Below are 16,704 nucleotides of genomic sequence, written 5' to 3' on the forward strand. Positions count from 1 at the left end.
GTTGACAGTGAGTATGCTGTGTGCTCAAGGTAAGCAGCTTTGCAGGAGATAACAGAGTGGCTTTGCCTCTGAAGCAGTGGCGTTCCTCTGAGGTCCTTCACCCGATGCGTGTTGGTGAGGAAGGTGGACAGAAACTGCACATTTATGACTGGCTAATCTGGGGCTATGAAACAAAAGGACAATGCATTCATCTCCCTTAGCCAAGTGCTTGTTGCTCAAAGGGTAGTGCCACTGGAAAGAATTAAAGAATGTTTTAGTAAACTGTAAGCGTGAGTGGTTTGTGTGGGAGCTAACAATAGCCCTGTACTTCCAAAGTCTTCAGGCTAGTCCTATCAGACCTCCCGCTCCCTAATGTACAAAAAGTTAGCATTATGGAGTTGGGCACCCAAGCACTTCTAGTCTACAGTGGTGACATATAGTAATGGCACAATTATCGTGCGAGTTACTGGGTATCGTGATATCTCATGATCTGATATTGTGCTGAGCCAGAAGAAATGGTGTTCCTGTCAGATCTCGAGTAGTAATTATCACAGCTGTAAACCATAAAGGTATCTCATGTCTCATCAGATAGCTCAGCCTGGTGAAATGCTGGGGCGTTGGTGTTTTTGTATCTCTGTAGATAAGGACAGCTCTCTTGTCGTGACCGCTAAAACTGCTTCACAGTCAGCTACAAAAAGGGAGCCCCTTAAAATTCAGGGAAATGGATATGTAGCCGGATTGGATTTGATTCAGTCAGGGCCAAATCTGAGGGATGAGCTCACTGGCCAGCAAGCCTTAAACCTGGCAAACTGTTTCCTTTGTGAAGCCAAGTCCTGATAGACCCTGTAGGGCTTACAAGCCAAGGTTTGGGAGGGAGGGATGTCACACCTAGATCACAGCCAGAGCCCTCTCCTTATCAGGAGGCATTCTAAGTCAATGCTTTCTCCTTTCAAGTGGCTTGTGCTGGTGAATGGGGGGACATTATGCCATCAGGGACATCATGGTGGCCAACCATCTTCCAATCATTATCCCTCCACAACACCCAGTTTCTGCCTTGTTCCCTTCAGTCCTGGATCCCAGTAGCCATTTGGCTGCTCATGGTTGAGTTGACACCAAATTCCCTGGAGTAATTGGGGCAGGTTTCAGCTCCACCTAATTTACCAACTTTTCAGTTTGTGCAGTGAGACTTCGTATTCAAATTTTCATTGGCCCAGAGAAAACTTGTCCCTGTGAGTTATCACCTTCTTAAAATAGGGGTTCAAAATTGGGAAGCCTAACAAGTCTCAGAAGCAATTGGGGAAATGTGAGACCCACCCAAAATGCTGTTCATTGTAGTGTGTCTGTATTTCACTCGGATGAAGAGTGTTGCTAATACTCAGTGGCAGAGTTATATGTTGGGTCGGGAAGTTCATTGCAACTCCTCAAGAATAACAACTCTTTCCCCCTCCTTTTTTAGAATGGCAACAAAGACAACTCCCTGGACATGTTGGGGACAGATATCTGGGCAGCCAATACCTTCGATTCCTTCAGGTAAGCTCATTTAAAAGCCCTTTTACAAGACAGATGGAATATGACCTCTTTTATCCCTCTCCTCAGGGCTCTTCTACAGACATGCAAGCATTGCAACTTGGAGACGGTCATGCCTCCTCCTCCCCAGTCCAGTCCCTCGTCCTAAGTGCAGATAACGTGCACCTTGTTTTTGCTGGAGTTCAAGCTAGAGGAGGTCGGTGGGATTGTTTGCACACCAAAGGTGCACTAATTTGACTAGTTTAAGGCTATGTCTATGCTACAGTTGGAGGTGTGATTGCACATTGTGGAGGCATATCCCTGCCAGCTTGAATAAAAATAGCAGTGAAGACGTGGTGGCACTTGGCTGTACAAGCCCTCCCAGAACCCTGGGTATATACTCATATTCCTAGCTTGCACAGGGGTCTGTGCTCCGTGTCTTCACTGCTGTTTTTAATCATGCTAGCTACCTGAGCTGCAATAACACCTCCAGTTGCTGTGTAGACATGCCCATATCTGTCGAGGAATCTTGATACACAAAACCGAAGAGGCCTCTCAGGGACTTGGGCAAATTCAGTTGTTTGTCCATATATCAGCAGTGTGCATGTGCATTTTGCATCAGTACTTGTGTCAGGAGCTCTTCAGTTTTCATTCCCGCACGTGGGCACTGAGGGTACTGCTCCAATCAAGCATGAAGGATTAAATCAAGAAAATAAACTTTCCTCCCAGCTCTGTGCTCCATTCTGTGCTGTCCATAGAGCACTGCAGGCTTTGATCTCCCGAAGGAAGTATCTTCCTTGGCACTTGTTGATCCTGCGCCCTAGGCTATGTAATGCACGTTCCAGCAGGGATCTTCCAAGCAACAGATGAGGATTCCTGAGAGGGCATCTCCACTGCATGGACCAGACTAGCTGCTGCAGCAAAAGACTGAGGGGAACTTTTCAAAAGCTAAGGGCATGTGTAGCTAAGAAGGTTTAGGTGCTGCACCTAGAGTTTTTATTTGGGGTGCTTAAGTGTAAAAGTTGGGGGTACCTGGTCAGGGACCGCTGGAAGCAGAAACAACGTCTCCAGAAACAATAGCCTTTGGAAAATAACGGGCAAGTATATATGATATGCTCTTCCCAATATGAACACATTTAATTAGTAGTGCGTTCTCTCTCTCCGTTCCTAGTGGTGCAACCTGGGATTTACAGCCTGAAAAGCTGGACTTCACACAGATTCACAGGAAGCTCCGGAACACCCCCAAACACCCACTCCCGCACATAGACAGAGAAGGGTAAGTGCCATCGTGTTGTCTTCTCTAATACTGTGTGGGTGTGTGCGTGGGTGTTTGTGCGCGCGCTTGGCTTCAGGGTGGGGAAACACGAATGGGTCATGTGGCGGATATTAGAAATTTGAGGTGGAAGCTTGGGTCATCTCCTGGGGGGCTAGTGTGGAACTGCTCCCGCTATTAGATTTTCTATTGCTTTGACCAGGCCAGTTTCCAACAAATATGGGGCCAAACTAAATCCCTTAGAGTCAAACACCCCTTAACAATGGGAAGGACTAGAGCCCATTTCTCTGATTTAGGTCCATCTCTGCTTTAAAAAATCCTAAGGGACACAGCTTCCACCTCTTTTTCTAGCAAGACTTCCACAGTGCTATAGTGGAACACGAAAATATTCTTCATAAATTTGCCGTGCCATAATTTCATCCTATATTTCCTAGCCATAAACCTGTGTATGTTATTAAACAGTCCCTCTCTATCCTTGGCATTTAACACAATCTAAATGCTTTTACACTGAGGCTGTATTCCACCATAGTTGTATAAAGCTACAAATATTTACTGGTACTGTTTTCAATCCTTCTTCATAAATCAGTCCTGCAGTCCCTTAGTCATCTTTCTCTTCATTCTCTCCAGTTTATCAACCTGAGCCTCCTCCAGGTGCTAAGGTGTCCAGTATACTGTGAGCAGTATTCTAGGTGTGACTCACCAGTGGTGTAGAAAGAAATCATTGCCTCACTGTTCGTGGCTTCTGCAAGTTGAGAAGTTGCCAGATCTTAATGTGGGTGGTCTCCGCTCTCCCAGCCAGTCAGTCCTGGCACCTAAACATTGACCAGCTAAGGAGCAATGCTGCTGTGGATACGGAGGCCACTACATATTCTGTATGTCCTAGTTATGACAAGATACCAGTCGATCCTTGATGTAACTCCGTAAAGTCTCCAGCAAATGGAAGGGTATCATTTCTTTATAGATAAGAATATAGTTACTCCAGGGCTAAATTTGGCCTCAGGTGATGCTTACTTTTGTCTGAAGAGGGATGAAAAAGTATGTTCCCATTTAGAAGGAGTGACCGGAAGGATTACAAATGTCTTTTATCTAATGAAGCCAGATGGCATTCATTCAATTTTTCCATTTGCTGGAAAAAAATTCAAAGTTTCAAGTACACGCCATTAAAATGTACCCCTCTAGGACTGAATGTTTAGTTAAGCATTGTATCACAATTGGTGGAGCATCCCAAGGACAGGACTTGGTAACTGTCCGTTTTAGATAGCTGTGTGGGAGACCAGGCCCTCGAACTGGTGAGAAGCAAAGCAGGCTATCTTGCACAACTTCATTGTGCACTCAAAACATAGGCCTAGGTCTTTGTGGACTGGTGTTCTATGGAGTTTATAAATAACATCTTACAGAATAGCTAGAATAACTTCTAAAGCATTTTTAACTGGTGATATTTTTGTCTACCTCTGGTTTTTAAGAATTTTATACAAACGGTGTTATGTAAAAATCAAATACATTGTGCTCAAGATCTCATGGCACTTTTCAGACAATCATGGCCATTAGAGGTGAAAGAGACATTTTATATTCATTGGATCATCTGCCCTGCTAATGCAGGATTGTTTTGCACTATAGTAGATGTGTTCACCAGTTTCTAATTGAGCAATTGTCTCTTCCTAGATACAGATTTACCTGATACAGTATTATTAATTTTCTGCCCTGAATTGGCATGCCGTGTTGCTGGATGCCATTAAAAAGTTGTATTGTTTCACTGCAGAGGTGGCTGGATTTCAGCCGGGCAATGATTCTGCCGTTCAGAGTTTGCTTTGGGCTCCTTTTGGATGAAAGGCACTAGACAAATAAGTCTTTAATTCTACCAGATAAACACTATTGAATGTTGGTTTGGGGTTTCTTTATCAGAGTCCAACTTAAATCCACAATAGCAAGGATAAAGACAAAACCCTATGCTTAATTCACCTTGTTATGCTCATTTGTTCCAGGGACAGCGAGTGATCTTACTGACTACAGTTGCTCAGTACAAAAGGATGTGTCAGGAATGTCTTTGTGGGCTACCTCAGATTCATAATGTGGTTTAAATGCAGCAGGTTTTGGCGGGGGCGGACTCTGGATGGGTTGATTGGAAATTAAAACTTTATCCTAATAAACTACAACTTTAGGCCTTGATCCTGCAGTTGGATCAGCATGGGTAGATCTGTGTGTCAACATGGAGCCCTGTTGAAAGCAGGGGGCCACCATTCAGGTGAAAGAGGCCACCCACGTGAGTCAGATTGCAGGACTGGGGCTGTATTTTTGTTTGTTGCCTTTCACACAAAATGTGCATCAAAACTCTTACTGGAACTAAATAATACAGCTGCCGGATTGAAATAAGAAGGGATAGCAGAAATAGGAAAGTGAAATGGACATCATCAACTTAAGTTATGCTTGGGTTTGAAAATATTTCCCAATAATTGTCAGTAATACAAGTTACAAATAACCCCTACTAGAATTGAAAGACTAGAGAATGTGTTTTTTTTTTTTGGTCTCTCTTTTTGAGTTTGCATACTTTGTGCATTCAACAGCATTTTGTTGAATCATAGCTTCTCTGTCTATCGCCTGGATAGTCAGCTAGTTAATCAATTTCTCCTTTTGCTTGTGTTGGTCCCCCCCCCTCTACCCCCCTATCCAGGAACAGTGGGCAGAAAAACTTAAAGCTCATGTCCTATTATGTCCGCTGTGATCCCTAAATCCTTTTCAGAGTCACTGCTTTCCAGGATACAGTCCCACATTCTGTTGGTACGGCCTGCACAGTTTGTTCCTGGGTGTATGACCTTGCATTTGGCTGGAATGCATTTTGTTTGAATGGGCCCACCTTGCCAACTGATCCAAATCACTCTGTGTGACTGTGCTATCATCACTATTTACCTGCCAATCTTTGTGTCATCTGCAAGTTTTATCAGCAGTGATTTTATGTTGACTTCAGATCATTGATGAAAATATTGAATAGTGTGGGGCCTGGAATCAATTTCTGCAGAACTCCACTGCAAACACCTCCATTCGATGATGATTCCACATTGACAACTACTTTGTGAGATGTCTCAGTTAGCCAGTTCCTCATCCATTTAATGTGTGATTCATTAAATATTCTGTAGTGCTATTTTTTTAATCAGAATGTCATGTGGTACTAAATCACATGCCTTACAAAAGTCTACTACATCTGTATCGTTTCCTTTTATCAATCAAACTTGTAATCTTATCAAAAAATGAAATTGGGTTTGTTTGACAAGTTCTATTTTTCATAAAACTATGTTGACTGGCATTAATTATATTTCCATCCTTTATTTCTTTATTAACTGAATCCTGTGTCAGCTTTTCTATTATTTTCCCTGGGATTAATGTCCCTGATTTCTCTTGCTTCCTTTATCAACTTTCTACACTTCATAACTTTTAATTTATATTGATTGCTGTCTACTTCTCCTTTTATCCATTTGTTATATTATCTATTTTAAACTATTTGCAGCCTTCACTTCCCCACTGAACTCAGATAGGCTTTAACCCACAGTTGTCCTCTTCCTCAATTGTGGAATCATAGTTTATTTTTGGCCATCTAATGAATTTTTCTTAAAGAACTCAGAATTTTCATTCACATTTGTCTAACTTTTTCCTCTCAGTTTTGCTCATAATTTTCCTCAGCTTTGGGAAATTAGCCTTTTTGAAGCACACAATATATATATTACTGGTTGGGACTGTCCTTTGTTTATCTGTACTAACTGTGATCAGTCATGATCACTGGCCCCATTGAACATACATTAAATATTTGTAACCATATTTTAAAATCCAATAACGGAAAGCACCTCACTTTAGTTTTATTATACATATAAACCTTAATAAAAATATACATCCCTATAACTCGAACAGGAAGGCAGGGATGAAAATTGCTGGGCATCAAACTTATTTACACAATATTATGTGGTCTTCCTAGATCTATCCTATTGGGGAGGGATAGCTCAGTGGTTTGAACATTGGCCTGCTAAACCCAGGGTTGTGAGTTTAATCCTTGAGGGGGCCACTTAGGAATCTGGGGCAAAAATCTGTCTGGGGATTGGCCCTGCTTTGAGCAGCGGGTTGGACTAGATGACCTCCTGAGGTCCCTTCCAACCCTGATATTCTATGATCCCCTATCATTGAAGCTGATGAGAGCATTGGCTTCAGTGCCTTATAATTGCAGACAAATTAGGATAAAACATGTATTTAAAAAGCCCAGACTCTGAATAGATTCTGTGATGTAAGCTGCATGAAATGTAACTTCCTCCCACAGGAAGTGCATCCATGAGACAGTCAGTATAGAATAGGAAAATAGTGTTTTCCTAATGTATTTGAGCAATGCTGTCAACCGGTAGAGCAGGTTTCTCTTTTCTCTTCAGCAAATCCCTCCAAGGATATCTTATGCACAAAATAGTTAAATAATGTTAGTAGAGAATGAGTCTTTTGTCCTCTCCTTGTGGCTCTCCCACATAAGATGTCTAGGACTCCGCCACAGCCATGGGACTTGGGTCTCTGTTCTATATAGCTGATAGCGCATGAATGGACTGCTGTGCCCCACAGAGCTGCATTGACTTCAGTTCAGCGCCACAAAGGAACAGCCATCTGCCCGTATGCCATCAGTTGCAGGATCGGAGCTTTGGCCCTTTAGCTCCAGGGACAGCGGCCTATGTTCTTAAGATATGTCTGCACTGCAGTCACGGGGCTAGCTGTCAGCACAGACTAGCCGCCCGAGCAATTATCCACAGTTCCGGGTAGGTTTGTGCAGCCCATGCTGAAGCCTGTGCTGGTGCAATGTCACTGCTCCAGTATCAAAGCTAGCTTGAGTATGTCTACACGAGCTGCAGTCACACCCCAGGATTGCAGTGTAGATGTACCCTTAGTGTGAGAGGTTCCAAGCATGAGTCTCCATTGCCGGAAGCTGAAAGACTAAGGCCCAAATCCTCAAAGATATTTAGGCACCTAACTCCCAGTGAAATCAATGGAAGCTAGGCATCTAAATACCTTTGAGGATCTGGCCCTAAGTCTCCTAGTTGTGTTGACTCCTTACCTTCTTACATGGAGCAGCCACTAGAGTGGGACAGAGGCCCTCTTTCTTTCCTACTGTGGGTTACAATTAATAAAACCCTTTCAAGTGAATAAACAACAGTTAAATAGAATTGTTTAGATTTGGATCTGTGGGTCCAGGCTTAGGTTTTGTTTTTGTTTTGTTTTTCTCACCACCCCTTTACCAATCCCAGTGCAATGGCTGCATTTGGGGTGTTGCATTAAGCCGGAAACAGGAAAATATTCCGATAAATGGTGGTGTGTTTTGAAAAACCGCATTGGCTTAGATTTCTGTAGCAGATGGACAGGTAACATTCAGGGAGAGATAAAGGTGTTGCACGTGTGAATCTCTCATTTGTGCTCAAACTCTGCAGCTTTCCAGGCTCTTCTTTTTAACCTTCTTTCCCCTTCTGTCCTTTTTATTTAAAAAAAATCCTCTATAAATCTGACACTGACCTATGCTTGAACCAGGGATGAGTGCTGAGAATTAGCAGTACGCAGGGAAACATGAGGGATAAAGACAGTCGTGCCAAAGTTCCTCATGCAAAAAATTTTCATGCACACAGAAGCAAATAGTCATTGGTGCAAACAGATCTGGGAGAGGCAGTTATCTGTTTGGCATGGATGGTTACCTGTCTGCATGTGGATGTTTTGGAGGCACGGGTTATTTGGCCCAGAGATCCTCCCCATTCTTTTTTTTTTTCCACGTAGAGGTAGAAAACTAAACTTGCCTTCTGTGGTGGGTGAGAAACGTTAACTTTGGTTTCACGTGCTCTTTTTCTTTTTATTGTTGTTGTTCCTGGCTCAGGCTCGGAAAAGGGAAGCACGAGGATGGAGACGGAATCAACCTGAATGACATAGAGAAAGTCCTTCCCGTCTGGCAGGTATGTTTTGGTGGCACCATATTGCTGGTTCCCATTTGTTCGTGTTGCTGATGAAGATGGCCCCTTCTCTTGTGCCGTACCCCGCATGGTTAGAGATCTAGCCGGCTATGTAAATTAAAGTCCTGTGGTCAGCTAGCTGTGGTGCTTGTGTAATCCACAAGAGGGGAGTGTGGGTTTTTATCTGCGTTTGGGGGCTGTTTCTTTGAGTCTGCTGTCACTTCCAGCGAAGGAACATAGGCCTCGATTCACAGAAGCACTTAGGTGCCTAAATCCCAGATTTAGGGACCTAAGTCTCAGTTTTAAACTCCACTTGTTCACAGAACTCCTGCTGAACCTGTAGGTACTTAAACTCAGTCAGCACCTTGCTTTTTGCAGTAAAAAGTTCCTTAAGCACCTGTTTCTGCCTCTGGGCATGCGCACTGCTGCCTCGTTCTAGGTGTCCGGATGCATGTCTCCTGCCCAAGCACCAGAGCAAGTCACGAACCAGGGGAAGACAGGCATTCAGCTGCCTAACTCGCATGCAGGACTTGATCCAGTAGCGTGCTCAGAGGCCGCCTACTGGATTGGGTCCCCATAGGGGAGTTTACAGAAAAAAGCTGGGGAGAGAGGAGGAAAGTCTCCCTTATAACGTTTAGCCCAGTGGTTAAGGTACTCTGCTGGAGTGTGGAAGACCCCCCAATTCAGGTCCCCCCTCACCTGAGGGGGAGAAGGGATTTAAACAGGGATCTGCCACCTCTCAGATGAGTGCTCTACTCATTGGGCTATGGGATATTCTGGTGTGGGGCTCCCTCAGTCTCTCCTGTTGAAACTTGCAATGTGGATAAATAAGTAGAGAGTCATTTGGGCCAGAGTGGGAGAGTGCGCACAAGCAGAAGAATCACTCTGTTGCCTGGTGGTTAGAGCACTCACCCAGGAGATAGATGAGCGACCAGAGTCCAGTCCTCTTGCTCCAATGACGCTTTTTACTTATCAGAGGGGTAGCCGTGTTAGTCTGAATCTGTAAAAAGCAACAGAGGGTCCTGTGGCACCTTTAAGACTAACAGAAGTATTGGGAGCATAAGCTTTCGTGGGTAAGAACCTCACTTCTTCAGATGCAAGTAATGGAGACTCCATACTGATTTATACCTGCCTCTGGAGATTTCCATTACTTGCATCTGAAGAAGTGAGGTTCTTACCCACGAAAGTTTATGCTCCCAATACTTCTGTTAGTCTTAAAGGTGCCACAGGACCCTCTTTTTACTTAGTTATCCACAGTGGAACCGCTTCAACAGGAGAGACTGTGGGAAACCTGCTCCCAGCTTCATGCCTTAGGTGTCTAACTCCAAAGAGGGTCCCCAGTTGTGGGTGGCTAGCGGAGATAGGCACCTAGCTCAGCAGGAAGGCTGGGACTTAGCAGCCTTGTTAGTATCTTCCATTGGCTAGTTTAGGCAGCTCCCTGCCAGTATGTTGGCTTTTATGAATCACATTCTGAGGTGCCTCTCTCTCCCCATTCATTGTATAGGGAGCTTAGGCGCCTAACTCAGGCTGCGTGAATTGCAGTGTGTTCCTGTGATTTTCTAGGCACCTAAAAGTGATGGTGTTGTCATGCTCAGCGTCACATCTAAGTACCTTTGTGAATCTAGACTGTAGTCCTTTAGTTCAAGTAGCATGACCTCATGCTTGTCACTCTGAAAGGCCCCAGTTCAAGTCCTGCTGTTAGCCCAAGTGAGGTCCCTGTATCACTTGAAATACTCAGTGAAGCGTTTATATATGGATTATTGTCTTGAAAAAAATTCTCCAGCCCTTTCCTTTCCGGGATCCATTCTCCCCAGATATCTTTCCACTAGAATAATTACGGCTAAACTGTCTTTGACATTCTGGTACAGCGGCCTTTGTGGTAAGTGGGGAGAAACTTTCAGGTTAATAATTCCTGTTGAGTTTGCCTGCTGGTCTGTCTCAATTACACTTCACTTGCTATGTCCCAAACTCGAAAGGAGAGCTGAGAACCTGCAGTTCCTGTTGGACTCAGCGAAAGTTGAATATGTTTGGTCCTTCTTTGGGTCAGATCACATCTGAGACTTGAGAATCACCCCCTTCCTTGCTTCCAGAACTGAAGAATTAGAATGTCTTGCGTGTGATGAGGTGGGCGATCCTCTGTTCTCAGCTACCGAGCAAAAAGTACTCCAATATCTTGAAGGACTTCCTAAACTCTGCCAATGTTTAAACCTCTTTTTCCAGAGAGTTTGGCTTCTTTCACACCTGATGTGTCCACTACAAAGCCATTGCCTTTGAATACTATGGCCCTAATTATCCTCTCACGCTGTTCTTACACCTGTTTAAATCCATTAATTTTAATGAGTTAATCCTGATTTATACCAGTGTCAGAGGAGAATCAGTCCCTGTATGTTACATGGAGCCTTACTTTGAGACATGACCTTTGCCACATGTTACTCGGGAACCTGAATTGTTATTCAGTCAAAGACCCATCAAAAAGACCTTGTATAAGTATTTAATTTGGTGTATCAATTTTGCCTGTAGGCAGATTAGTAGAATATTTGATGTGTATTTCAAAGACTTGCTTATATGTGCATGTATTGTCACCTATGCATATGGAAGCTAAGAGCCGTGCATTTATTGCTATGGATTTATTGCGTGCATCGTTGACAAGTGAAATACTTACTGGCAGCTGGTGTAAGCCTGATCGATCATTGTTAACTGGATTTGAATGTAATCATGCAGTGCTGGCAATGACTGGTTTGCTGTTTATCGTTTTAAATGAACCTTAGGAATATAGTGCTAGATTCACAAAGATTCTTCGGCACCTAACCCCGAGACTTAGGTATCTAGTCTGGGTTTAGGGGCCAAGTCCCAGTTTTAGGCTCCATTGAGATCCACAAAACTCCTGCCAAATCCTGTGGGCACCTAAACTCATCCAGCACCTACATTTTCAGGGTAAATGTTCCCTCGGCGCCTATGTTTCTGCCTCTGAGCATGTGCGCTGCTGCCTCAATCTAAGCATCTGAACACCTAACTCCCGCTTAAGCCCCAGAGTGATTCATGAACCTGGAAGATAGGCATTAGCCCACCTATTTTGCATTCGGGGCCCAATCTAGTAGATGTGCTCTGAGGCCTTCTGCCCGATGGGGTCCCTTTCAAAGTTTGGCCGGGTGCAGAGGTGATAGTGCCCAGCTTATAATGTTCAGCCCAGTGGATTGATCTCTCTCCTGCAGGAGATCCCTGTTCAAATGTTGTCTCCTCTAGTGGCAGAGGGGGGGAATTGAGGCTGGGTCCCCCACATTGCAGCTGAGTGCTCTAAACACTGAGCTAAAAGTGATAAGGTGGATGGCACCGCCACCTCAACCTCCTCCTTGTCCCACTGTTTGTGCATCGCTAGCAGAGAGAGGAGCCTCCCTGCTGCCTGGACATTGGATCCTAACTCCATGAGAGGTGCGGGGTTTAGCGCACATCCCTCTCACTGGTGCCTCCCACTGCCTAGCTTTGGCAGCTCTCTGCCAAGTGTGCTGGCTTTGGTGGATTGAGTTCTGAGATACCTGTCTCTCCCCGTTCATTGTATAGGGAGCCTAGATGCCGAGCTCTGGTTCTGTGAATTGCAGTGGTGTTCCTGTGATTTTTTTTTTCTAGCCGCCTAAAAGCTAGACAGTGTGCCACTGAGTGTTACAGCGCCCAAGTGCCTTTGCAAATCTAGCCCCATAGTGCATAAGCATTTTAGAAAAAGCATTGGTGTGAGGGTAGGAAAACAGCTCAGGCAGGTGTGAGCTCTTCAAAATCTTGTGGGTGGCTTGTTGATAAGCACCTTATAACTAGACAGTTACTGCTTCCAGTTCATCTGCCAGGACCTGTGTGTTAACAGTTCCCTGTGTGGTGGGGAGAAAACCTGTGTGGGAAGAGTGCTGCACTGAATGCACTAATAGGTCTCGTCTGTGGTTCTATGATGCATTAAATTTTAAGTGGCTAAGAATTCTGAGCTCTTTCTCAGCCTTGATAGCATTAATCGGGCATGCCAAGTGGAGGCCCTTTCTCCCTCCTAGGTGCCTCATAAATTTTGGTTTACTTTTATGTGGGTCTGCACTGGAGATGGACCCTGAATCAAAACCCTGTTTCCAAACACAGCCAGGTTCGAGGGAATTCACACTCCAAACTGAGATCTGTATCTGACAGTTGCAATGGTCTCTACAATGGAATGTGAGATCTGAACACGCTGAATCTTTTGGGATATTCAAGACTTGATAAGTTTTGCTGGTAGAACCCATCTCTAGTTTATGCAGAAGATATCACAAGAGACATCTGCATTTTTTTGGCAATATCAATATTGTAGGCTAAGTGAACAGAACAAAGATGAACTAAAAAAACAAGTCTGCACTCACAGTTTTCCTGGGTAGTTTTCCTTTCCTTTTCCCAGTTCCCCAGCCTTTTGTTCTGAAATGGAAATATTTATGCCACTCCCCACTGGGAAGAGTAGGCAAGATTAAGGCTTAAGAGTGATGGTGCATTCTGCCATCTTGTGGACATTTGTATGAGGACCTCACTAAAGCAAGTGGTGATGTTTAAAATTTGTTCTCAACAGCCCAGATAGATTTAAGTTTTTTAGGATTTTTTTCAAGCTGATCTGTTGCTTTTGGTAACAAACCACCTTTGTTTTGAAAGAGTGTGCAATAATTGTGGTAGTAAGCAAAAGAATGAGGTTAAGCACATTGGGGTAGAAGGAGTGTTCCTTTTCATTTGTACAGTGTCTAGCACATTGGAGAGACTACTGGAAACACGTAACGACAGGATATGCCTTGTGTTGCCAAAATCTGGTGGCTTATGGGTAATACTCAATTTGTGTGGACAAAAGGTGGAAGTCAATGGGATGTGGGCACCTAAGTCACTTAAATTCTTTTGAAAACTTTCCCCAGAGAGACTGCTGCAAATAGTCTTCGGGGCGGGAGGGGATATGTTTTGAAGGTAAATAAATATTTTCTGTTCATACGACCAACTTTATTATTGCAGGGCTTTTTGGTGCTGTGTTTGCTCAGATGCAGTGTCGGGTTCTCGTCATCCTCTTAGTTTTTACCTGGCTTGTCAGCTGCTTTGACAGAGGCACAGGAGACCAAATGACTTGCCTGACGTTGAAATATCATGGATGTGTGGCTCTTAGCCTTAGGGGGGATCATGCAGCATGTGCAGTGCTTTCACGGCCATTGGGGTCTGGTGGGCTTGGAAATGGTTATCACTGAATGCAGTGATCTCAGCTGATTAAATTCTGCAGATGGCAAAACCCCAACAAGCTATAAATTAACCAAACGAAAACCAACCTGATGCACAAACAGCCATATTTTGCAGGTCTCCATGTTTAGCTCTCCCCTCAGGGTAGATGCAGTTCCACAAACAGAGCTTTGGCCACCTTCTCAAGAAAAACAATTTAATGCAGTATTTTATTTCATAAAGAACAAGAATGGCACAATCCCTCTAATTTAACAGTAATAAAATCTTTCAAAGCTTGTCTTATAGTATAAATGCATTTAAAATGTGTTGGGTTTTCTTGACTGCTTAGTTCCCAGCAGGGCTGTAGGAAGCCATTTGTTTTAGCGGGTTCTGGAATACCTGGCGTAAACCTCGCCATGGTTTCCTGAACCTTTCACACCCGTTGCCCCCGTGTTGGTAACTTTCCTGACCCAACTCTCTCCTAGTTTTGAAATATTGGTGACCTACCAACTAAGGTTTTCTCTCCAAGGAGCTCCAACAGTTGGTGACTAAATACAAAAGTCACTTGTAAATAGGATAGAATGATTTTATGCCTATTTCACAGATGTGGAAACTGAGTCACCGAGGTTAGGTGACTTAGTTCAAGGTCACAGAGAGTGAATTGTAGACCCGAGACTAGATCCCAGGAGTTTCCCAATTCCCCTGGGCTAGTCACCTGTCTCTCTGGCTCACAAATCAGGGTTACAAACAGTGTGAGAGAAGAAACTACATGAGTAGCGATAAGAAATAAAACTATGTAATCTTCAAGAGGGGACCAGAGGAGTGAAGTTCGAAAGAACTTCTCACATTCTTAGAATGCAGAGTTGTCTGTATATCATTTTACATTGCATTCCTTAGACAGGCGCAAACCATCCTTTCTGTAAATCGTTAGCTTATATATTGTATCACTGTGACAGGTTGTGCTGTTGTATTGTCTATTAAAAACAATGAACATTTTCTTTCCAGTAGAGGGCGCAGCATTGCAAACACTAGGGGTCTGATTCTTCACTGCCTTGCACCTGACACTTAGTTTGTCCGTGTGTAGATAACTACACAGTGTGGAAGGCAGTGAAGGAGCTGGCCTGAGAATTTTTGTAGCTTAAAAAAAGTAGCTCAAGCTGCAAACAGCAGTTATTTTGGAGAAGGACAAACTTCAAAGGGGATAGGTTCTCTTGGGCATCTGAGAGCTTAACTGAGCATAAATGATGCCTGCTCCAAAGGACCTGCGTCTTGTTGAAATGAAGCTTCTAAAAAACCTTCAGAGACTGCCATGGGTACTGTCCCCTGGTGAGGAAGGAGTCCTAGCTTCAGCTAGGCATCTGGAGCTGGGGTGGGGAGCAGAAGAGGAGGGGATAATTTGGAGAAATCTAAGCTGAATCCTGCTCCTGCTGAAGAGCTTGGCAGTTTTGCAGATGCTTCAGTGTGGCAGGAGCAGGCCTGAACTATCAAGGCATTTTAAAGGGACAGCATTGCAAATATTTTAAAGGGACAGCAGCTATGTATCTTCCTGGCGTGTATACTTTAAAAGTCGCATGTCATGGTGTGTGTGCTAGTGAAAAAGGTACTGTATAATATTACGATACATCCTCAAAGCAGTGTATAGTTCCAATAATTGGAACACCCTGGTGAAGTATTATCGCCTGCTTTACAATGTGGAAACTGAGTACAAAGAGGTTAGGTGATTCTCTAACATCATACAAGTTAGTGGCTGAGCTGGGATCAGATCAGAGGAGTTTTTGGCTCTCCTTACTGCACACAGTCCCTTTGTTTCCAAATTGAAATGAAGTAAAGCATAGCTCTCCGGTTCCAACATAGATGTGCCATGACAATTTTTTTGCTGCCATTAGATGGCAGTGGGTTTTTAGCTATTTCATTGTGTGTACAGCATATGTTTGTATGAACGTGTTCTAGAGACCAGTGATGCAGACTCGCACAGCTGCTCACAATGTCAAAATAATTCTGCAGGAGGCACATTTCTTTCAGTTCCCCTATTTAAAGAAATGGGAAACTGCACTGTCCGTTGTGGTTTAGGCAGTGGGGCCTTTAAAGAATCTGTCTCTGCTCAGTCATGAAGCAAAGATCCTCCCACCTAAATTTAGTATCCAAAAGCTCCACTACAGGTGGAGAATCACCTGTATCTGTTAATAGAACTCTGAATGATGATTCTGAGTCACTGGAGGGAAAGACCAGCACTAGTCCTCAAAACATCCTGTTTCATATATGTGTGCATGTGTGTGTGCGTGCGTGTGCACATGTCAGGAACGGTCTAGATAATACTTGGCCCTGCCATGAGTGCTGGGGACTGGACTAGAAGACCTCTCAAGGTCTCCTTCCAGTCCTACGTTTCTGGGATTCTATGTGCAGCTACATATATAGGTGTGCTTTTGTCTATCCTCAGTGAAGGTTTTCCCCATCCTAAAAATTACAAAACTATCTCTGAAACTTGATCCTGCCTCCTGATCTTCACTTTTTGTACAGCAGGAGAGCAGCTAACAAGCTGGTAGCTTAGAAAGCATTGTCACAAGAGTGAAGTACAATGTTTTGTAGTAAGTATTCATAGAAGATTAGGGTTGGAAGAGACCTCAGGAGGTCATCTAGTCCAACCCCCTGCTCAAAGCAGGACCAACACCAACTAAATCATCCCAGCCAGAGCTTTGTCAAGCCGGGCCTTATAAATTTCTAAGGATGGAGATCCCACCACCTCCCTAGGTAACCCATTCCAGTGCTTCACCACCCTCCTAGTGAAATAGTTTTTCCTAATATCCAACCTAG

General features: G+C 43.9%; 1 protein-coding gene across 1 annotated transcript in view; it reads left to right on the top strand.

The window, feature by feature from the left end:
* CTIF (cap binding complex dependent translation initiation factor) overlaps nucleotides 1-16,704 on the top strand; it is a 328,641-nt gene that overhangs the window by 122,763 nt on the left and 189,174 nt on the right. Inside the window, exons 4-6 of the mRNA XM_065406541.1 lie at nucleotides 1,436-1,509; nucleotides 2,657-2,761; nucleotides 8,634-8,709. Of these exons, the coding sequence (XP_065262613.1) occupies nucleotides 1,436-1,509; nucleotides 2,657-2,761; nucleotides 8,634-8,709 (255 nt within the window). The remainder of the gene's footprint in view (nucleotides 1-1,435; nucleotides 1,510-2,656; nucleotides 2,762-8,633; nucleotides 8,710-16,704) is intronic.

This window comes from Emys orbicularis, chromosome 6, assembly GCF_028017835.1.
Source record: "Emys orbicularis isolate rEmyOrb1 chromosome 6, rEmyOrb1.hap1, whole genome shotgun sequence".
Lineage (NCBI taxonomy): Eukaryota > Metazoa > Chordata > Testudines > Emydidae > Emys > Emys orbicularis.